The 24,898-nt window shown below is 39.5% G+C and overlaps 1 protein-coding gene across 3 annotated transcripts in view; it reads right to left on the bottom strand.

The window, feature by feature from the left end:
* UBE2Q2 (ubiquitin conjugating enzyme E2 Q2) overlaps window positions 1-24,569 on the bottom strand; it is a 65,933-nt gene extending 41,364 nt beyond the window's left edge. For all 3 annotated transcript variants that reach the window (XM_044659165.1, XM_044659166.1, XM_044659167.1), the window contains exon 1: window positions 24,365-24,569. In XM_044659165.1, the coding sequence (XP_044515100.1) occupies window positions 24,365-24,538 (174 nt within the window). In that variant the 5' untranslated portion in view covers window positions 24,539-24,569. The remainder of the gene's footprint in view (window positions 1-24,364) is intronic.
* Window positions 24,570-24,898: the final 329 nt, after the last annotated feature.

Here is a 24,898-nt window from a genome sequence, read left to right as displayed (position 1 = left end):
CATTTTAATTTCTTTAAGATTTTTTTAAAAGGACTAATCTAAGCTTAAAAATGGAAAAAACCCAACAACTTAGTCATCAGAGCAAGACTGTTCTAAGCTATCTTATACCAGTGATGGCAAACCTATGGCACATGTGCCCCAAAGGGCACTCAGAACCCTCTCTGGGCCTGCCAGAGTTTGTTACTAGAAAGCCAGAAGGACTGGGGTGGAGTTGCTCCCTTCCCCCTCTCCATGTGCCTGGGGACATTCTTCCCCTCCCCCACCCCTCGGCCCAGCAGCCAATGGGAGCCCTTCCTCCCTCCCCTGGCTGGGGGCGTGGTGCAGACAGTAGCCAGCCAGTGCTGAAGGTGGGGTTGGAGAGGATCTAGGTGGAGGACAAAGCTGAGCTTAAGGTGGCCAAGAGTCAGCCCCATCTTTCCCATCTTCCCTGGTCTACTGTGTGCAGAGCACTCATAAGATACTAGAGGGGGGACAACTGGTTTTTTGGGCACCCCAAGTTTGCTCCTGTCCCCTGAGAACTCACTAGGGAAATCCCAGACTGACCCATGTTTCAGACTGAACAATAGATCTTAAAGTACTTCACGAGTAGTGCTGTCAAATGTTAAGTTTTTGTCCTAGAGGTTTCCCCCATCCTATGGGAGATCCATTCCCAAGGTCAACACCTGTGCAGGAACCATTCTTTCTGTATTCATTGTAGCAGGCCACTCCCTGGTACCCCAGCCTCTGGCGGCCTCTTTCACAGGTCAGTGTAGGTTTCATGTCCTGAGTCCCCCAAAAGGTATATAAGATCCCTGTTACATTGTTCTTTAGAGAACCTCAGAGAGCCTCTCGAAGATACTGCTGTTCCCTGAGTCCCAGAGCCCTTGGCTTTGTGTGGTATTTAGCACTTGACTGTGGCAGCCGAATCCTGAACATTAGCTCTTTCCTGATTAAAGACTGGGTTTTACCTGATGACTTTAGTGGTTCTGTGTTTTTCCAAGTTGATGTGGGTACAGTGCTGGGAGTCCAAGGGTGAAGATCATTACCAACTTGGGACAGGAGGAGGGCTCTGAGGAAAGCTGCTAAGGAGGAGGGGGCATTTGAGTTCAGCTTAAAAGAAATCTGAAAATGTTAAATGTTTAAAATTTCTGGAAAGGGGTCCAAAGTCTGAAACAAATGTGAAATCTTCTGTAACTAACTTACAAACCAGCCAACCAAAACTCAAACTCAAGAGCTGACAAACCAATCCACTATCCAAGTTCCTATGTATCTTTAAAAAACAAATTCCATTAAAAATAGGACATTACCAGTCACAAACAAAGAGCTAGGAAAAGAAGTCTAAGCAGCCCTTTGTCCTTTTGTTCAGATGAATCTCTAATAGGATTAACAAGTCTTTGTTTGCAAAGAGAAACAAAGATTTAGATCATTATACTGCAAATAGATTCATGATATTAACTTAAAAAAAATATGCAATGAGTTCCAGACCACTGGCCCTACAACCCAGAGGGAATTTAGTGCTGAATAATAAAGCCTCAGCTGCAAACGCCTAGAAATTAGAGTGCCCAAAGGAAACCAGCTCCTATAGGGGAACACTTCAGGCAGATGAAATCATGGATATTTTAAAGTATCAAAAATAGCTTCTAGGAATTTTTAAAAAAGTCTACTAAGGGCTACCTTTCTGCTTTTCTTCATTAAAATATAATCAGAATGAGCCAGGCAGCTCACTAACTGAAAACAAAATATATGAATTCTTATTTTGTTAAAGTAATTCCACTCATATAGCTTTTGATTTCTCTTCCAGGTCTTTAAATTTGCTTCATAATAAAAAGCCTAAAATTCTACTCGTGTTTTTTGGAGGAGGAAAGGAAGAATGAGTTGTCTGTTTGATTTAAGAAATAAACTCATTTCCCGGGATTTTATATTTGGAGAGGAGGTTGAGTTTAGGGTGCATTTTGCAAGGTGACTGGATGGGGTTCGTGGAAGAGAGAGAACAACATGAGGATGTCAGAAGGAGGAATGTAAACTGGGGTTTGTAGAAGAAAGGCTGTTTTTTTAAAACAAAAAACAAAACTGCTTGTCAAATTAACCAACAGGCATTAATTCTGAAAAGCCAGTTGTGAATAACGACATCTTCTGTGCCAGTTAGTACCAAGAGATACAACCAGGCTGAGAGCCTTAGAAATAAAATTCAAGGTTTCACAAGCACAACTTTTACAAAATTATGTTTTCTACTTGTATATTCTCCCCAAGTTTTTTCTTAATCAGAAAATGGTTCATCTCTGCTGATTTTCTTAATACTGATGATAATAATAAAAAACCTCACATTCTGTTTCATTTCTAATTTAACGAAAATTATTCCATTTAAATATTTGCTATTATCCTTTTTCAGGACTATGTCTAGGCCTCAGGTTTTTCATCTGTAAACAAGGCTTTGAACTCCATCTAACATCCCTTTCACTGATGAATTGTCCCATGAGGCTGTCAATTTAGCCCCTCTCATAGCTCCAAAACCATCACTCCAGATTTCTCCCTCTCATCCTAGAAAATATCCAGCAAATTCCAACTGATGAAGTGCTCTAGCCAGTCATGTATTTACTACTTCTCCCTCTGATCCAGACACTTGAGTCTAGATGATTTTTCTTGTTCCTAGAAAATCCCCCCACCTTGGGGTTCTTTTTTTATGTGCAGTTTTAATCCCACTCACTTAGTAAGCTTGCCAGAGGGCAGAAATTATCTTTACTTTTGTTTTTATTTGTATTCTAATGACTATTAAATAGGAAGCACTTAAATGCTTACTCACTGGACTTAAAGATCAGGAAGACATGAGTTCAAATGTTATTTCCTAGCTGTGTGACCCTGGGCAAGTCACTTAACCTTAACAGCCTAGCTCTTAAGCTCTTCTGCCTTGGAAAAGATAAAGATTCTAAATCAGAAGATAAGATTTTTTTTTAAATGAAAGCCAGTTTCCTCAAGAAGTTCATAGTTTTGTACTAGAGATAAGATGTAAATATTAGAATATCAATTAGAATACATTAGATGTGTAAGAGGACTAGAAAGGGCTATATCCCAAAACAAATTATGATGCTTTCTTCACAATAACTCTTCAGATGATCTATCAGCACTATGATTTTATTTAAGTTATGATCATAATACCGTACAGATCCATCAAAACCATCCAGGCAATCTAAGCATTCAGATCCCTTTTGTTTCTCTCAACCCCTCCTTAAAAATTTTTTAAAGCATTTCTGTATCTGGTAGACAATGAAATATTAAAATCATTCCAGATCCAATCCACAGAGAAAAGCAAAGCCCAGAGGACAAGGCTAAGCAAGAGAGGAAAAATGCCCTTATTTAATTTTAAAAGTAAACCAGTCACAGAATTCTTTTCCCTCCTTTGATTCCTTTCACATGAGCTTAACTGAGGATTCAGATGTTTTTCTCCCTAGTTATTTGTGGCTCTGCACAAAATTAAAATAATTTCATCTTAACCACCCAGAACTGCTGTGGAGCTCCTTTTCTATTAAAAGGACAGAAATCTATGTTCCTTCATAAAGAGCCATCCCTTCTGAAAGAGTACAAAGAAAAAAAATAAATTCAGCAAAAGTAAGTACACATCAATAGAATCTGATGGTATATGCTGTGTTCTGTACCAACAAGTCTTCCACCTCAGAAATATTCTCATCCTTTCTCTAAAGCCAAGTAGAGTCATTATAACCATGGAGCATTTAGTGTCAGTATCTTATTTCTTTCCACTTATATGGCAGCAGTCATTGTAGAAATTGTTTTCCTAGTTCTGTTTACTTTACTATTGCAAGATTTCACAGAATTCTTCCCTAAGTTCTACATATTTTTTGTATTCATCATTTTTTAGGGTATAATAATATTCCATTACAAAGAGGCAACTACTTTGATTCTAGACATAGAAATAAAAGATGCCAATAAAAACCTACCTTCATAAAAGTGTTATATAATTCTGAAAAGACCTGCACACAACTGACAGCCATGTGAAAGAATGTTCCATCACTAATCACACTAAGGTTTTACTTTATATCCATCAAATTGGCAAAGATGACAAAAACTAGAAATAGTTAATGTTGGAAGGGTTGGGAAAAAGCAGGCACACTCTTGCATGGTTGGCCTAGCCACTATGGAAACCAAAATGGAATTATATAAGAAGTGATCACAATGTTCATAGCCATTGACCCAGAGATTCCACTGGAAAGCATCTATTCCTAGGAGATGTCATTGAGAGAGACCTCAATGACAAAAAAATAAAGACTAATACACTGAAATAATTATAGCAGCCCTTTTTGTGGAAGCAAGAAAACTGAAAACAAGGTAGATGTCCCTTGATTTGGGAATAGCTAAACACTTTCTGGTACATAAATACTGGTTAAGAAACAACTAATGTGAGAAATACAGAGGTGCATGGAAATGTAGAAGCTCATACAAAGTGTAATAGGCAGAACCAAGAAAACACTATAACAATGATGCATATGGTGGCACAATGGATAGAAAGCTGAGCCTGGTGTCAGGAAACTTCACCTTTCTGAATTCAAATCTGGTCTCAGACACTTACTAGCCCTGTGATCCCGGACAAGTCACTTAACCCTGTTTGCCTCAGTTTCCTCATCTGTAAAATGAACTAAAGAAAGAAAGAGCAAACCACTTCAGTATCTGTGCCAAGAAAACCCTAAGTGAAGTCATGAAGAATTGGACATGGTTGAAAAATGACTTAACAAAACATATTCTGGCACATGGATATGGACTATTACTGGGTAAGAAATAAACATGAATACTGAGATGTATGGAAATGTATGAGCTCATTTATATAAAGTGAAGTAAGCAGAACTGGGAAACTGATATCTACAATGAAAACACAACAATAAAAATAGAAAGAACTATCACAAAACAATCAAAATGGAATATTGGAAAATTATAATATTTAAGAACTTGGTCCCAAGGGAGAGATAAAAATCACCTTCCCCAACTCCTCTGCAGAGGGGAAGACCCTCTGAAGACAATCCATTTGATCTCAGACTTTTTTTTGATTGATTTTGCTAAATTTTTCTCACTCTTAAAAAAATTTCTTTGATTTTAGAAATGGCACTTTGGGAAAGAGAAGGGAAGGGATTCCGGAGGAAATACAGGTGTTAGAAAAACTAAAGATCAGTAAAAATCTATTTTTTAAAGAGGAAATTACATCAAAAGCAAAACTACTTTTTTATCTAATTGTGTTAGACTCTCTAAAGAGAATTTAGATGCATTTTCATATATGGTTCAACACTTTAGAGATAAAGGTCCCAGAAGAACACAGGAATTGCAAAAGTAAATGAAAAGTAGAATATGCATTACTGCTTTCCAAGATGTCCTGGGCTAAGCTTGCTCTGGCCAATCTCCTGGTGGGGCCTAGGTACAATGTTAAGAAAAAATGGGCCACTCATAGGTCATGCAACAATTAATAAAAAGAGGCTTCCTTGGCCATGCTGGCAAGTTGATTCAGCTGAGCAAAGTGCCCCTCCCTGAGTTTCCCATCAAGGTTTACCTGTCAAACCTCATAGAGGATAACTGAACTCAGGCAACCGGAAGTGATGTCAACCACCAGAATTCTTAGCCCCCCTAAGCCAATCAAGTCCCAAGAATGGTCTCGATGCTTTTTCATAAAACTAGCCCAACCTGCACAGGAGAAGGGGCTCCCAGCACACAAAGGCACTCTAAGGTAATTACTACAGAGAAAAGCTTTGGTAAATCCTCAGGAGATCTATTCTTAATCTTTGGAGTCAATTTACACATTCTCAGTCCCAACTTCTCAAAAGACCAACTGAACAGGAAAGGAATGAAAACATTTCATCTTAACACAAAAGGCTAATAAATCACACTGGATTATAGTCCATTAGGTAACAATAAAGTAACTGCCTGCATTAACTAGGATTGATTTTATTTTTAAATGAGTTTTTTTCCTTCAAAAATAAATGAGGGGGCAGCTGGGTAGCTCAGTGGATTGAGAGCCAGACCTAGAGAAGGGAGGTCCTAGGTTCAAATCTGACCTCAGACACTTCCCAGCTGTGTGACCCTGGGCAAGTCACTTGACCCCCATTGCCTACCTTTACCACTCTTCTGTCTTAAGAGCCAATATACAGTATTGATTCCAAGACGGAAGGAAAGGGTTTTAAAAAAAAAAAATAAAAAAAATAAATGAGGTCGGCTTTGTAAATGGGTCTAGCACTAGATGATCCTAAACATACTGAGTAGCTAATTGATTTTACTAGCAGAGAGGTTCTTGGAATGGAAGAATAGAACAAGGTCGAGAGCCTTCAATGGGTCTTCCCTGGTATGTTTGCTTTAATATCCCAGATTCTAACAGAACATCAACAATGCCAAGAAAACCAGCCTCCCCTGCCCAGAAGCTGGATCCAGAGGCCTCCAGGCAGCAGAAGTTGGGAGGCATCAAGAGACAGAAAAGGCAGGAGGGGAGCTGATGCCAATACCTAGACCTTGGAAGAGTGGCTGAAAAAGGTGCAACAGTGGTTTCCTTCATTTCTTTTAGACATCATATTTCCTTTGGTTCTAATTAAATACAGATTCTCTTGAGATCAAGACAGAAATAATGGTGAGCAGTCAAAGCAGTGGAGCCCAGGGGCCTGGTTCATATCTCGGCGGTTCCATTTACTCTCCTGTGACCCTGGGATCGTTTCCTCATCTGTGAAATGAGGGTGTGGTCCCCATGATCTCTAGGGTCCCTTCTAATTCTAAATCTATGGGTTATTAATTTGCAGGATTTCAGAGATGGATCCTAGAGATGACTGCAACCCCTTCACTGTACAGATGAAGGAAGCTGTTATGCAGAGGGGCAAAGGGATCAGCATGGATTGAGCCGGAACCAGAACTTCATCCATCAACTTTAATTAGAACTACACGTAGGATAACATACTAAAACATGATTCAGAATCAGATGGAGATACCAGGAGAGAAAGTAAGCCTCCAAATGGTTCAGGACAACAAGCATGTATCACAGGACTCAGATGGAAGGCCCCATTTAGTCCAACCCACACTTGAAAAAAATCCTCACCATATTCTTGGTAAAGTCACATGAGCTCCTTGTGAAGACCTCCAAGAAAGACGGACCCACCACTTCTCAAGACCAAATGATTTTTGGAAAATTTTCTCTCATGTCAAGACTTAGTGAATCTCTGCACATTCTGTCCCCATTGCTCATGGCTCTATCCCTCTGGGCCCTGATCCCTCATCCCTGTGAAAGCCCTCCAAATTATATCCTGTCGCCCCTCCTCTCCATCAGTCCTCTAACCGATCCTTTTAGGGCGGGTCCTTTAAGCTTTTCTAATCACAATCGCCTATCTCCTCTGGACCATGTCCTTCTCCCACTGTGGTCCACCAAGAGCAGAGCCTGTCTCAACATCCTGCCCAGGACGCCTCCTCTCCTCTCCCTAGAAGGATGCTTCTCTTGCTGGAGACCATACTGCCATTTTCTTTGCAGCTTCCAATCTAAGTGGCCACTCAAAGTCCTGCCAGATCTGTTATAGAAAGTAGTTCAGTAGAGGGAGCTGCTCAGGGTATTGAGGGTACAAAGTCAGACAGGGAAGGGTGGTGAGGGGAGAAAGACAGGGAGTGGGAATGAGAATTACACAAATAACTGATGCTGTGATCTAAGAGGGACCAAAATAAGTACAAAGCCAGAGTCCAGGCAAACTCCTCTGAGTAATTTGAAACTTTAAGAGGGAGATAATTTGAGAGTGGGGGAAGGATTCTGGGAAAGCTTCAGGGAGGTGACTAACAGGCTATGGTCAAGTGAATGAAACAACAGGCAGAAGGAAATTGGGCAGCAGATGAAATCTTAGCTCCAAAAAGCACAGTTTCTTTGGCTCAGATGAGAATCTAGGCAGAGACCTTCGTTCTGCTTACCACCAATGTCACAATAAATTAATCCATTACAATTCACAAAACCTAGCAATACTGTTCCACAGAAATAACTGTCCTCTGTAACATGCTTGCCGGGTCATATTTTCTTCTAACAAATTAGCTATTTTAGGCAGGGTCAACCTCAAGGCAGAAATCATTTACATCATACTCTTTTTTTTTCACCTTGGCAAAGTAGATGTCTAAAAACACTTCAAATTTCTTGCCTCAGTCTTAGCAGATGGAAAGAAAGGCCAAGGCAGTCAGGTGGGTGCTGACACAAAGGAGCAGGTAGAATTCACAAGGGTAGGACACCTTAGGCCAAAGGCCTAATTTGTTGGGGTTGGGATTAAACTAAATGGGGCCTTTGGGGGACCCTTCTGTCTCTCAAATTCTGTTCTATCATGTGGGGGAGCACAAGTAGAGTTCTCACAGGGTTCACTATTTTGTAGAACAGGGATACGGAAGGTCCATGTAAGCAAAGAACACAGAAGGAGCAGAGGCAGCACAGGAGGAGCGAAAGAATCCAGAATGGCAAAAGGGACAGACCATAATAGAAGGGTTTGAGAAAAAAGAAGATAGGAGCAGATTGTGAAAGGTCTTAAATGTCAAAGGGTTAGGAATTTTATTTGGTAAACAACAAGGAATTCAATATTTTTTATTGAGTAACATGCTCAGTTTAGGTATAAGAATGTTTATTATGAGAGCAGTTAAAAAAAAAAATGGACTTGAGCAGGAGAGAGTGGTGTTGGTGTGAAAAAGACTACAGGGCGGTTCCTTTAGCAATCATCCAGGCTGGTGGCAATGAAGGTATGGAGTACACATGGGGGTGAAAATCCTGGGAAACATCAAGAGTGAAACCAATAAACAGTTTCCTCAATGAGTCCAAGACAAGTCCAAGCCTATGATCATAGATGAATGGGGCAGAGAGAGAACCAAGCTCAGGGTCTGGGGCATGGTTTGCCTGAGGGGCTTCATAGCCAAATGAAGTGGATCACAAGGCAATTAATACAGGTCTAGAGATCAGGATGAGATAAGCCCTATTAGGCAACAAAAATCACATGAACATACAAACCTGAAGGTCCCTGCTCAAGAGCTGGAAAAGACCTCAGAGACCATTTTGGGGATGAAGATGCTGAAGCCCAGGGAGGCAAAGTAATTTGCCCAAGGTCAAAGGGATAGTAATGCAGGATATAAAGTCATATTCTTGGCCTCTAGAATTAATGCCCTTTTTACTCTACCATGCCTGAAACCTTCGATAAGAACTAAATGAATTAACAGATGGCAAGCAAATAAAATGCTTTTGTTACGTGCCATGCCTACCATCCAAGCTCCCTAAAATCTTATCACCTTTAGCCTATTTACCTTTTTAAAAAGATACTTGTAATCTACATTTATTTTATTTTTTTCCTACATTATTTATTTTTAGAATATTTTTCCATGGTTACATGATTCATCTTCTCTCCCTTCCCTCTTCCCTCCCTTCTCTTGGAGCTGACAAGCAATTCCACTGGTTTATACATGTCTTATTACTCAAAACCTATTTCCGTATTATTAATATTTGTAATAGAATAATCTTTTAAAAACCACAACCCCAAATCATATATCCATGTAACCAAGTAATCACTACATTTATAATTCTAGTAACTTCAATCTGATTCACCTAGGTTTTTCTATATTTCCTCATGTTTCATTTTGATCAGAGTACTATATAATTCATTATGTTAATTTACCACAATCATTTAGCCATTCTCCAATTGTTGAATGTATATTGTTTCAATTTTGGGGGGGGGGGAATTATAACTACACTATTACAAATAGAGCAATTATCGGTATTTATTTTTGTATATGTGGATTATTTAAAAGATATTTTTGGTTAGGTGTATACTTATCAGATCTCTGGGAAAGGAAAGATTTCAAGACCAAGCAAGAGTTAGAAAAAATTACAAAATGTAAAATAAATAACTTTGATTACATTAAATTAAAAAGGTTTTGTACAAACAAAACCAATGCAACCAAAATGAGAAGGGAAGCAACAAATTGGGGGGAAAATCTTTATAACAAAAACCTCTGACAAAGGTCTAATTCAGTGATTTCCAAAGTGGGGGCCACCGACCCCTGGTGGGTGCTGCAGCGATCCAGGGGCGCGGTGATGGCCACAGGTGCATTTGGGGGCAGTGAATAGTTTAGGTCAATAAATAGTTTCATAATTTCAAAGTTCAATGTTTCTAATTTACACCTTTCTTTACTATATTTTATGAAAAAGGTAGAAACATTAATACGTTTATCTTTCCTATCAACTGCTATTAAAATTTTTAAAAATTAATTTCCAGGGGGCACTAAGTAACATTTTTTCTGGAAAGGGGGCGGTAGGCCAAAAAAGTTTGGGAACCACTAGTCTAGTTACTCAACTATATAAGGAGCTAATCAATTGTACAAAAAAAATCAAGCCATTTCTCAATTGAGAAATGGGCAAGGAACATGAATAGGCAATTTTCAGATAAAGAAATCAAAACTATCAATAAGAACATGAAAAAGTGTTCTAAATCTCTAAATTCAAATCAAAACAACTTTGAGGTACCACTTCACACCTAGCAGATTGGCTAACATGACAACAAAGGAAAGTAATAAATGTCGGAGGGGATGTGGCAAAATTGTAACATTAATGCATTGCTGGTGGAGTTGTGAATTGATCCAATCATTCTGGATGGCAATTTGGAACCACTGATCCAGCCATACCACTAATAAGTTTGTACCCCAAAGAGATAGTAAGGAAAAAGACTTAAATATAAAGAAGGAAACTGTAAGTAAATTAGGTGAACACAGAATAGTATATTTGTCAGATCTCTGGGAAAGGAAAGATTTTAAAACCAAACAAGAGTTAGAGAAAATTATAAAATGTAACATAAATAACTTTGATTACATTAAATTAAAAAGGTTTTGTACAAAGAAAAACAACGCAACCAAAATCAGAAGGGAAACAACAAACTGGGAAAAAATCTTTATAACAAAAAATTCTGACAGGGGTCTAATTACTCAAATATACAAGGAGCTAAATCAATTGTATAAAAAATCAAGCCATTCCCCAATTAATAAATGGGCAAGGGACATGAATAGGCAATTTTCAGATAAAGAAATAAAAAGTATCAATAAGCACATGAGAAAGTGTTCTAAATCTCTAATAATTAAAGAAATGCAAATCAAAAGAACTCTGAGGTACCATCTCACACCTAGCAGATTGGCTAAAATGATAGCAGGGGAGAGTAATGAATGTTGGAGGGGATGTGGCAAAATTGGGACATTAATGCACTGCTGGTAGAGTTGTGAACTGATCCAACCATTCTGGATGGCAATTTGGAACTATGCCCAAAGAGTGATAAAAGAATGCCTGCCCTTTGATCCAGCCATACCATTGCTGGGATTGTACCCCAAAGAGATCATAGATAAACAGACTTGCACAAAAATATTTATAGCTGCGCTCTTTGTGGTGGCAAAAAACTGGAAAGCCAGGGTATGCCCTTCAATTGGGGAATGGCTGAACAAATTGTGGTATATGTTGGTGATGGAATACTATTGTGCTCAAAGGAATAAGGAACTGGAGGAATTCCATGTGAACTGGAAAGACCTCCAGGAATTGATGCAGAGTGAAAGGAGAAGAGCCAGAAGAACATTGTACACAGAGACTGATGTACTGTGGTAAAATCGAATGTAATGGACGTCTATACTAGCAACAATGCAATGACCCAAGACAATTCTGAGGGATTTATGGAAAGGAACACTACTCACATTCAGAGGAAGAACTACAGGAGTAGAAACACAGAAGAAAAACAACTGCTTGGACACTTGGGTTGATGAGGACGTGATTGGGGATGTAGACCTGAAAAGACCACACCCATGTAACTATCAATAATGTGTAAATAAGTCTTGACTAACCACACATAATAAAACCAGTGGAAATGCAAATTAGCTACAAGTGGAGGGGGGCAGGGGGACTGAGGGGGTGAAGGGGAAAGTAAAAACATGAGTTATGTAACCATGGAAAATTTTTCTAAAAATAAAAAATTATTAAAATGAAAAATACTTGTACAAAAGTATTTATAGCTGTGCTCTTTTTGGTGGTAAAAAATTGGAAAAATGAGAGGATGCCTTTAGATTGGGGAATGGCTAAAGAAATTGTGGTATCTGCTGGTGATGGAATACTATTGTGCTAAAAGGAATAATGAAATGGAAGAATTCCATATGAATTGGAATGACCTCCAGGAACTGAGGCAGAGGAGCAGAACCAAGAGAACATTATATATAGAGAAGGATACACTGTGGCACAATCGAATGTAATGGGCTTCTTTACTAGCAGCAATGCCATGATCCAAGACATTTCTGAGGGACCTATGAGAAAGAACGCTATCTACATCCAGAGAAAAAACTGTGGGAGCAGAAACACAGAAGAAAAACAACTGCTTGATCACATGGGTTGATGGGGATATGATTAGGGATGTATTCTTGATCAGTGACACATGTAAAACCCAGTGTGAATTGCATGTTGGCTACAGGAGTGGGATAGGAGGAGGGGAGGGAAAGAACATGAATGATATAGCCATGATTTAATTAATAAATTAAAATTTTAATTTAAAAATTTTAAATTTAATTTTAATTAGTCAATTAAAATTTAAAAAATAAAATAAAGATATTTTTGGAAGAGCATTAGAATTACTAGGTCAAAATGGCATTATTGTTTTGTGACTTACTGTACAATACTGTCTAAAATATTTAACAGTTTGTGTTCCACTAATAATCTATTATGTTTCCTCATAGCCCTAAGATATCTTTTTTTTTCTTTTTTCTGGGTTATATGTTTTATTATGTAAGATATAATTCCATATTATTCATTTTTTGTAAGTGAATAATCTTATAAAACCAAAACTCCCAGACATATACTTAAATAAACAAGTGATAAATCATATGCTTTTATCTGCATTCCTACTTCTACTTCTCTGAAGGTAGATAGCATTCTTTTTCACAAGTTCCTCAGAATTGTCTTGGCAATGATTACTATTAATAGCAAAGTCAATCACATTTGATGGTTCCATAATATTGCAGTTACAGTGTATAATGATCTCCTGGTTCTGCTTATTTCATTCTGCATCAGTTCATGTAGGTCTTTCCAGCTCTTTTCGAAATCATCTGTTCATCATTCCTTACAGCACAATAGTATTCCATCACCATCATAGGCCACTATTTGTTCAGTCATTTCCCAACTGAGGGACATCCTTTTAGTTTCCAATTCTTTGCTACCACAAAAAGTGCGGCTATAAATATTTTTGTACAAACAGGTCCTTTCCCATTTTTTTTTTATCTGAGAGATAAATCTTAAGAGTCATCTGAAAACTGCAAAGGGGAGGAAGGGGAGGTGAGAGAAGAAAAAACAAGCCAGAACCCAACTGTTCACACAACTTACCAGAGCAGTCCAGGTCCAACACTCAAGCAGCTGTTCACAGGCATGTCTTATTTAGAAATGACCTCTTTATTAATCACTAAAAAGAAACCTATTTGGTGATCTGCTTTTTCTGGAGTTTCCAGGCTATTTGGTGCTCCAGGACAAACTCAAATGACTAGGAATTACACTGCTCATGAGAAAGGGGGAAAAGTCTTACCATCTGTTCTTCTCAAAGAAATCTTCTCCTCCCCTTACTCCCCCACCCCCAGGAGAGTAACTAAGGAATCTGTATATATAGAATAACTTCTAAATTGTTTAGACTACTCAAAATAAATATTCTCCCTGTACTGAATCATGGCCATCTATGGAGTTCAATGCAAGGAAGAGAAAGAAGAAAACTTTGAGTTCTTGGTCCTTAGACCAAACTCTAATTACCAGTTCTTTTTTTACAAATCTGATTAAACTACTGATTCTGAGAATGCTACAATGGGAAACCCCAACAGCTGGAATGTAAGGGAATTCCTTAGTGAGGATTCCATCTCTACTACTTCCTATAAATCCTTCTGCAGAAGTGCTCTCCACAGTTTCCTGAAATGACTAGTAATAGTCAGGATGATAGTGGATCAAAGCTTTATTATAAAATCTTAGTCTTCAAAGCCTTTTCACATAAATTACTTCATTTGATATTCATGGCAACCTTATCAGGAAGACTAAGCTGGTGTTATCATTCCCATTTCACATAAATAAAAACTAAAGCTTTTTAAAGGTACTGCTCTGCCTAAAGCAAGCATTCTTAATCTGGGGGAAAATGAAGAACTCGGTTTTAAAAAATATTTTGATAACTGTATTTCAATATGACTGATTTCCTGGGCAATCCTATGTCTTAAAATTATTCTAAGAAGGAGTCTATATGTTTCACCAGAAAGTTAAATGAACACAAGAAAGGATAAGAAACCCTGGCCTAAATTTACAGGGTTAGTATGTGGCAAGCTGGGGCTTGAAACCCAGATAATCTAGCTAAGCCAATAAGCTAACATTTTCATAATACATGATCTTGAAATAAAATGGAGGGATTTAAAAAACTGATTAACAACTTTTAAGAAATTCCTCTAAGTTGAAAATGAACATCAAAAATTGGTTTTACATGTAAGTGGAAAAAATAAAACAGTACCTCAAAAAAATTCCTTTAAAAATAGCAAATAGCCTTTTGTTCAGAAAATGATTTACGACAGGCAAATAATAAAGAGGATTGGCCCGTCATCTTGGCTTTAAGGTCTGATAACCAAAATGATCATATAATACCTTCTTACAATCATCTCAGGATTTCCAAAAGAACAGCTACTCATTGATATAATTGTTTAAAACTTCTGTTCACATAATCTCAGAGATCATCTAATCTAACCAACTCATATCTGAACAGGAGTTAACACTTCTATACCATCTTCAACAATCGGTTTGTTCTTCCAGGTCATCCATCAGGTCTTAGTGATGAGGAACTCCTTGTTTTAAGACAGCCTTTTCCCACTTTGGGACAGCTCCAGCTGTTATTAAGTTTTTACTTAAATTCAGCAGAAATGATTAGCTAATGTGGCAGAAAAGGAAAATGATAAATGCTGGAAGGGATGTGGAAAAATTGGGACACTAATGTACTACTGGTGGAGTTGTGTACTGATCCAACCATTCTGGAGAGCAATTTAGAACTATGCCCAAAGGATTATAAAGCTGTGCATACCCTTTCACCAGGAATACCAGCACTAGATCTATATGCTAAAGAGATCAAAGAAAAAGGAAAAGGACCTAGATCAGTGATTCCCAAAGTGTGCGCCACTGTCACTGCCCCCTGGTGGGTGCTGCAGAGATCCAGGGGAGCGGTGATGGCCACACTTTTTTGTATTACATTCTATTCTGAGTTCAAGAAATAGTTTTATAATTTCCAGAGGGCTAAGTAATATTTTTTCTGGAAAGGGGGCAGTAGGCCAAAAAAGTTTGGGAACCAATGACCTATATGTACAAAAATATTTATAGCAGCTCTTTTTGTGGTTGTAAAGAACAATTGACAGGATGTCCATTAATTGGAATAGCTGAACAAAATTGTGGTGTATGGTTTCCCACCCCCCCCTCCCCTCCCCCCCCCGTTTCTTAATTTTTATTTTCCAGATTACATGTAGATACAATTTTAAATATTTGTTTTCTGACATTTTTGTACTCCATGTTCTCTCTCTCCCTTCTTCTCCTCCCACATCCCTGAAATGGTAGGTTAAAGATATAGGTTATACATATGCTCTCATGTAATACATATTTCCATGTTTGTCATGTTTTGAAAAAAAAGACATGTTGCTTATATCAGCAAAAAACTCATGAAGGAAATAGAGAAAAATGGTATACTTCAATCTGCATTCAAATTCCATCAGTTCCTAGTTCCTTATAGGGCAGAAAATGGCCTTTTCTACCACAAGTCCTTTGGGGTTGTCCTGGATCCCTGAATTGCTGATAATAGTTAAGTCATTCACAGTGGATCATCTCACTGTGTACAACATTCTCCTGGTTCTGCTCACTTCACTTTGTATCACTTCATAAAAATCTTTCCAGGCATTTTTGTGATCATCTTTGTTTTTATTATAACACAATAGTATTCCATTACAAATATATGCCAGAACTTACTCAATTATTCCCCAAATGATGGACATCCTTTCAGTTTCCAGTTCTTTGCCTCTACCAAAAGGGCTGCTGTAGGCATCTTTGTAGAAGTAGGTCCCTTCCCCTTATCTTTGATCTCTTTGGGATACAGACCTAGGAGTGGTATTGGTGGGTCAAAGGGTATGCATAGTTTTATGGGTATGGTTACAGATTGCTCTCCAAAATGGTTGTCAGTTCACAACTCCAACAGTATGTTAGCATTTCAATTTTTCCATGTTCTCTCCAGCATTTATCATTTTCCTTTTTTGTCATATTAACTAACCATTGATAGGTATGAGGTGACACCTTGCAGTTGTTTTAATTTGTATAAATGACTAAAAGATAGTTTTAATTTCATCTGAGAACTGCCTATTCATATCTTTTGACCATTTATCAATAGAGAAATTACTTGTAGTCTTATAAAGTCGGACTTAGTTCTCTATATATTTGAGAAATAAGTCCTTTGTCAGAGACGCTTGCTCTAAAAAATTTCCCCCCAGTTTGTTATTTCCCTTCTATTCTCAGTTATATTGGTTTTGTTTCTGTAAAATCTTTTTATTTTTTTATATTTTATTTTTTATTGATTAATTAAGAAAATTTTCCCATGGTTACATGATTCATGTTCTTTCTCTCCCCTGAAAAACTTTTTTCCTTCAATGAAGTCACATATTTCACATCTCAAAATGTTCTCAACATCTTTTTGGTCACAAATTCTTCCCCCATCCATAAGTCTGTTAGGTACACTATTTTGTGCTCCCCTAATTTATTTATAGTATCACCTTTTATTTCTAAATCATGTATCCCTTTTGTTATGTGGAATGGTATATATTACAATGGAATACTACTGTGCTAAAAGAAATGACAAGCAGGATGCTTTTAGAAAATCCTGGGAAGACTTATGTGAACTGATGCAAAATAAAATAAGCAGAACCAGGAGAACAATGTATATAGTAACAGCAATATTGTACAATGATCAACTGTGAATGACTTAGCTAATCTCAGAAGTAAAATGATCTGGGACAATTCTGAAGGACTTTGTGATGAAAAATGCTATTTACTTCCAAAGAAACGATGGGATTCTGAATGCAGACTGAAGCATGTTTTTAAAAACTTTATTATTCTTGGTTTTTTGGTCTATGCTTTATTTTGCAACATGGCTAATATGGAAATATTTTGCATGACTTAACATGTATAATCTATACTAAATTGCTTGCCTTTTCAAGGAGGGGGAAAAGAGAGAGAGAGGGAATTTGGAAGTCAAAATTTTAAAAACGAATGTTAAAATTTTTTGTTTATATATAATTGAGAAATAATAAAATAAATTAAACAGAAAAAAATGTCAGCTGAAACATCTCTCTTCTACAATCTCTGTCCTTTGGAGCTAGGCAGAACAATCCTAATCTCTCTTCCATATGATCATCCTCCTGACACTTAAAAGACAATTCTCATCCTTTCTAAGTCTTCTCTTCCTGAAGTGAAGTATCTACAATTCCTTTAGCCAATCATCACATGAACCTAGTTTAAAATCTACCTCCCATTTTGATGTTACTTCTCTGGACACACTCCAGCCTTATTTCCTTTACTACCTATCCTGCTCACCTCCCAGAGGTAAGGATGAAATAAGATAGCATGTAATAACTTTTTTGAAAACTTCAAGGCACTACACAAATTCAAGGTATTTACCAATTAGGATTAGTAACATTATTAGGGGATGTAATCTAGCTCGTGTAAAATGCAAAAGAACCCATCACCTCCCTTGTTCTGGGCACTAGGATTCTGATCTGTGATTTCTCACCTCCACACCCTTTGTGTCCCTTACTTCCTCAAAAGCTCCTTGGCCTTTTAGGCAAGTTACTTTTAAGTCCTTTGAGCCTAAGTTTCCTTATCTGTAAAATTGAGATAATAGTAGCACCTACCTCCCAGTGTCTTTGTGAGAACCAAATGAAAATGTACAAAAAATCCTTTATAAACCTTAAAATGCTAAACCAATGTGAGTTCCTGTGACCCAGTCTTTGGCCTTGACTCTGACCTCTCTCCACCAAAAGGATATGAAATATTGATTGCATGAAGTGGTTTCTAGGTTATTTTATAGTCCTGGTAATGGGGATTTCTCAAAAAGTTAAGATTCCTTAGAAAATGGCAAACCTATGACACACATAGCCATTTTCAATGACACACAGTAGCACACAGAGAAGTATGGGGCCGCATGCTGAGGATGAAACCTTTGCTGTAGTGTAGTGTAGACACTCTGTGCACTATAGATGACAATTCTACCTATATTAATTTACCTATTTTGGTTTATTAAATACAGTTATATAGGGCAATTATACATTTTTGTTATTTAAACTATAAATGTTGCAAAATTATGGTTTTTTTCTTGAAGTGACACACCACCTGAGTTATGCTCAGTTTTTTGGCAAATTTTGACACACCAAACTCAAAAGGTTGCCCATCACTGATCTAGATGGACAGCAGGACCCAGAATGGCTTGGGAGGATGAGACAAGGCTGAAACACTTGTGAAAAACTCGGCAGGGCTTTTATGGATCCCAAGCTGTTCCCTGTCACAAAAGTCCATATTCTGAGGCCAATTATCTCCCAGTGATGCTCTAGACCTGGGAATCACAGGATTTCAGAATAATCACCATGGCAAGTAACTAACCTGATGGTGTCTAAATAGCATACTGTCAAAGATGACTCGCATGGGAAAATGGTACAAAGGTTGGGACATGGCCCAGAGGAAAGGGCCCTGGAGGTCTCTGGAGCCAAGGACAAAGGGTGGTATGTGGCATAGCCTTTGGTATATTATTTCATCTCCTGGCCCTCTATTTCCTCATCTATAAAATGGAGAGTCTAGAAATAAACCAAGTAAAGATCCAGAAACAATCAAACACAAAAGCCAAATGTTTACTCACAAACAAAAATACCCACCAAACTGCTAGATTGTGATAGACAAGAATTTCACACTATTTTTGGCAATGAGCTTCAAAAGGAGAAGCAGCCTTAACATAAAAGGTATACCTTAGCATAAACAGCAATAAAAAACTATAACAAAACTAGGAGAACAGAAAGGAATTCCTTTGGGATCCATGATTTTAGAGAATAAAATGTTCAAGGGATATTTGGTAAGGATTACAAAATATAAGCAGCCATTTTGGTCATATAAAAATAGGAGGCTTTTTGCATAAACCAAATCAGTGTACTAGAATATGAAGTGAAACTGTAAATGAGAGGGGAAAAAATATTTACAATATCTAATTAAAAAGCTTGACGGCCAAGAGATATCATGAACAGACATAAATTAAGAGCCAATCTCTAATAGATAAGTGGTCAAAAGAGAGGGACAAACTACTTTCAAAAGAAATGAAAACCATATTGTATAGACAAAAATAATAAAAATATTTAGAAGAAAAATGCAAATAAAAACTCAAGTTTCACTTCATATCCAATAAATTGGCAAGGAAAGTCAATACTGAAGGGGATATGGGGAGATAGAGATAATCTTGGTGGAACTATGAAGTATTTAAACCATTTTAGAAAATAATTTGCAAATGAGATAAAGATTTGTTTATGCCCTCTGATCTAGCAATCTCAAAGTAAGTCTTTGATGGAAAGGGACTACACCAAATGCAGCTTCCTAAAATACCATTTATCACCCTTCCAAACCAGCTTACTATAATTGTCTATAGAATTAATTTCAAATGACTATGCCTGTTTTTCTGTGCTCTCCAACCGGCTCCCACTTCCCTATTTACCATTATAAATCCTATATCTTTGTTGTAATTCAGTCACCTAGTTGTGTCTGACTCTTTGTGATTCCATGTGGGGTTTTGGACTGATACTGGAGTGGTTTTGCCATTTCCTTCTGCAGCTCATTTTACAGAGGAAGAAACTGAGGTAGACAGGATTAAGATGACTTGCCCAGGGTCACACAGCTGGTAAATGTCTGAGGAGGCCATATTTGAGGTCAAGTCTTTCTGACTCTAGGCCTGGCCCTCTATCTACCTCACTTATACTTGCCCCTATAAATCCTATATTTCTTTCTAAATCCACTTCAAGCCTTGCCTCTTTTGGAGAAGACTTCTAATTCTAGCAAACAACTTGGGGACCAAATCCTGATTGCCTAGAGAACAAGGCAGAAAGTTAGCCTATAGGTCAAAGTTTGTCAACCACAGTCCTAGCACACCATAACTTTTACTTTTTAATTTCTCAAGTAGTATGGGGTATTAACTAGAAGGGAACACCTATTCCTATCCTTCAATTTTACAGATGAGGAAAATGAGGCCTTGAGAAAAATATTCGATTTACCAATATTAATTAAGCAAATGTTCAATGAACTATGGTAGGTGCTAGATGACCAAAAAAATCCCTGCTGGGAAGCTAATAATAAGAATGTTAAAATGAATAACTTGGGATTCACTATGGAAGAGCTCGTTTATTGGGAAAGAAGAGGGAAAATCAAGGAAGCAACACCCACACTGAATTTCAACAGAGGAAAGCATTCTACACTTGGGAGAAAAGGCTTGACGAACACATGACGGCAAAATGGGGGGTAACAGACTGAGAAGTTGGAAGAACAAAAGCTGGGAAAACTAGTTAGGTCTATTCTAAGGGCAGGTTTGAAGTCAGGGGACCTGAAGGGGCTGGGGGCTGCATTGGAAAGGGGAAAAGAGGCAGAATCCACAAGACTTAGTAAGTGCCTCTGGGAGGGCAGGAGGAAACATTCAACTGAGTTGCTAGGAGGATGGGGGAACCATCGCCTGGAACAGGTGATTGAGCCCAGCAGTCTGGGTGAAGGAAGATGGTGAGGCATTTACATTTTAGACATGTTGAATGGGAGGTGAAAGCAAGGAATCCAGGTGGAGCTCTTTACGGTATGCATCCAACTGAGGCCAGCCATAGGACAGAGCAGGACAGAACATGAGGCAAGATCTTCAGAGGCAAGTGAGTGACCACAGGAGGAGAATTTAGTTTTACAAATATTTGCTAAGCACTTACTCTAAGGCAGGGTAGGCAAAGCAAAACAAAGAAAGGAAGAGACTACCCTGAAAAATGCTTATTTTCTTGTGGCGAGTATACAGACACCAAAATGAGTAATAAATACCAAGATAGTCTGAGGTGGTGAAAAAGCACAAACAACTGGGGCAATCACAAATCACACAAATACAGCACCTAGGACAGGAACACAAAGGAGATTGGGTATGCATCTAAGAAAGAAATAGTAATATTATTAATAATAAGATAAAATTAGATCACTTGAGATGACAGCAAGTCTTCTGCTCTTATCAAAGACTGGGGAAGAAGTATGGCAATGAATGAGTGCTAGACTTGGCTAATTCTGCCTCTACTCTTCACCAGCTGGGGGAAGGCTCAACCCTTCAATGTGAGCAGCTATGATTACCCAAACATACACATAGGCAGAGAGAAAGGAAGGAGTAGAGAGGGAGAGACTGAACATGGGATAGTCAGAAAAACCCTGGATGAAGAGATTTGCATTCCAGCCTCAACTTTACTATAAAGATGATAATTTAGGTAAAATGTTTTTCAAACCTTAAAGTACCAATAAAATTCAGATATTTATCATGATTCTATGACATTAGTCACATCACTCAACCCTCTTTCAATTTCTTCACCTGTAAAATGAAGGTGTTCTTAGAAGATTGCTAAGGCAATTCTAATTATGTTCAAATATAAAATGAAAGAGAATGATTTCAAAGAGTAAGGTTGAAGAGGGATAGGATGAGATCAAAGGCCAGGTTATCTTCTTCTTTGGGGGAAAAGAAGCACAGGAAGAATTGTGGATTTAAGTGGAGGTTTAGATAGCTGCAGTAGAGGCCACATTTTTTCGTAAAAATAGTAGCACAAATATGGAAATGGATTCAGTGAGTAAAGTTTGTGACCAACTGCAGGTACAGAATCAGCAGATGTAAAGGGACAATCAAGGGCTAAGGATTAAGAGGGTAAATCCCTTGCAAGAAATGGGATTCAGAGGCAAAAGAGTGATTTTTTATTTTAACGAAAGGGAAAAAATGGCTGGTAGTTAGGTCAAGGACAGACAGAGACAAAAAGCAAAGCCATCAGAGGGAGTGATAAGCTTGAGGGAAGAGGCAAGAGACAGAAGGTCACAAAAAGGGAAAAGAAGGACCAAGAAGTAGAAGGTAGGAGTCTGGAGTCAAAGATCAGTTCCACAGTTTAAGAAGTGGATTGGTGGAAGGGTGTGACCACCCTGGCAACTCTGGCAGGTTGGGACAGAAGTCACAGAAGCTGCAGAGGTCAAGGAAATGTGCTAGAAGGATGATCCAAATGAATACCAGAGTGTTTTAAAGTCTTCCTCTTCTAATTTCATCCCTTTATCAAGGGCAGCCTCCAAGTCAGTGTGGATTATTCTCATTGTGACTTTATAGAGATAGGAAAATAAGCATAGAGGTAAAAAGTGATTAGTTATTTTTGGAAGCCCCCCCCCTTTAAAATAATAACAAGAGATCTGTGATTTTTTACAAGTGTTTGGTATCCCCTGATGATTCCAAAGCTGTCTCCTCTGGCTCAGGCCTCCCAGGCTAGCCCTTTTTGTCTTTATAACTTTGTTTTTTTTGGTCCATTTCTGCTAGCATCCCGAAGAATGATTATGATGTTAGAACCCAAATGCTATCACTGATGGAGAAAAAAAAAAGTCTAAAGGACATCTAGGTAGGCCTTTTTAAATTTTTATTTTTTATGTTCATCCTTAAACTCTCAGGGGATCATGCGATGGTGTACTTGGGTCTCTCATGATCCATTATCTAAGCTTCTTTCTGGCTCTTTCCTCAGCTACTTTATGAGGTGATATGTCATCACCTTCTCCAATCCTCTTTTGTAAGCTTTCCAAGAAAGTTCATATTCTGAGGTAACATTGCCTTTTGATACCCATGCTTCTGTTTGGCAAAGATCAAATGCTTGCTAGTTGAGGTGGCTTCAATGATTATTTTGTCTCCTCTTTGAGAAAACTGATTTACAGTAGTTAAACTTCCTGAGGAAACAGTCATAGTCTGTGCCAATGTCTTTTAAAAAAAATCTACCTCCTAGATTCAAGAGCTTGTTAAAATAGGTCAAATTATCTCAATTACACTGTCATCTCATTTTTATTCCTCTTTTTTTTTAAATGTTTGGACTTGATTCCACTATTTTCTCTAACTAGCTGGTAAACTGAATCCAAAGACAACTGTTTCAAAAATGATTCTCACATTGATGTAACTAATCATTTCCTGACTTAGAATATAATTTCCTGCTAATGTATTTGGAGCCTCTCAATCCTCTTAAAAATACAGATGAGACATGTGTGCAAATCCACATTTGCAAATGTTACAAGAATATCTCTATCTGCTGGGTCTTTGGGAGAGTCTCTCAGTCCAGGGCCTCTATTGTTTCTTAGGCCGGCACAGGCCCTTCTAATCTCCGTGGCCTTGGGCAAGTCACTAAGCTTCCCCAGCTCCAGTCCTCCCACTTCTGTAAAAGGAGTGGGATCAGATAGCTACCCCGGAGTCTCAGACCCAAGAGGAGGATGACAGGGGGAGGAGTGGAATGTTGGCAGAGGTAAAGTCACCAAGAAAATCAGAAATGTCCCCGGGTTATTTATTATATATAGGATGTGAGGGCAGAGGGACTTCTCAGTTGCTTCAACACCCATCAGAAATTGGGACCCCAGGGCTCTCCCCTTGTAGAAGAGTTGGAGCGCAGGATCTGGGAAGTCCCGAGCTCAAATGCCGCCCCGGGCCCGTCTGCCTCAGTTTCCCCTCCAGGAAGAGGGGACTATGCATGTGTACACATGCGCGGACACGAACACACAAGGTTTTCTCCCGCCTAGTCTGTGAGGTCAGACATCGTGCCTCTGCTCCTAAGGGGCGAAGACGAGGATGTTGACACGACCCCCATTGGGATTTGCACCAGAATACCTCCCCCTAGAAGTCTGGCCAGGATAATAAAACAAAGTTAGAGGCTGGGAAAATGAATCCCTACCGAATTTAGCTTCAAAAACAATCAGTGGATTGTGAGTCTTTCCACTCACAAGTTTCAGCCATCCTTCCAGGCCAGGGGTCCCATAGCGACTCCACCCCGGGGGGACCTAGGACCTTCCCTCCCCCCCCCCCCCCCGCTGACCCGAGGCTGCTTCCGGGGACTAGAAAGGGCTATATAAGGAGTGGGTGGTCGCCGCCGGGTGCCCCCTCCCCCTAGGGGTCGTCCCTAGCCCTTCTCTGGCGGCTGGAGGCTCAATGGAGAGCCCCCGGGAAGGCCCCGCCGGGGTCAGGCCTCGGTCATGGCCGTGGGAAGCCCCCGCGCCTGGCGCTGTGGGGCGGCCGTTGGGGCTCCCTCCCCTCCCCCGGCTTACCGTGATGTTGCAGTGGATAGTGAGCGGCGGCGGGTGCGGGCTGCCCGGCGGCAGCAGCAGGAACTGGCAGTGCAGTTCGTCCAGCTTCCAGCTGACGATCCGGAACCGCTCGTGGTTCTTGTCGAAGATGGACTCCAGGAACTTCAGCTCGGCCTTGAGCCCTGACACCGACATCTTCGCCTCATCTCCGGGGCGCGGGCAGGGGGAGCCCCGCCGTCCCGGCCGCCGCAGCCGCGACCGCCCTGCTCCGCCCCGCGCTCCGGCCTCCGGCCCTGCCCGGCCGGCCGCCTCGAAGATGGCGGGGGCGCCCGAGCCTCGGCCCGCGGCGGCCGCTCAGGTGGCGGGGCCGGCTGGCCTCGGTAACAGAGCCCGCGGCGCGCGCCCCCGCCTGCCTTGGGTGCTCGACTCGCCGCCGCCGCCGCCGCCGGGAGAACCACGGAGTGCCACGGAACGCGACCGACGAGCGCGACGACCGGCTCGGCCCTGCCTGCCCCGGACCGCCCGGCCCTGCCCTCCTCGGCCTGCCCCGCCCCC

Source organism: Gracilinanus agilis, chromosome 2 (assembly GCF_016433145.1).
Source record: "Gracilinanus agilis isolate LMUSP501 chromosome 2, AgileGrace, whole genome shotgun sequence".
Lineage (NCBI taxonomy): Eukaryota > Metazoa > Chordata > Mammalia > Didelphimorphia > Didelphidae > Gracilinanus > Gracilinanus agilis.
This window is presented reverse-complemented; position numbering and strand designations above follow the sequence as displayed.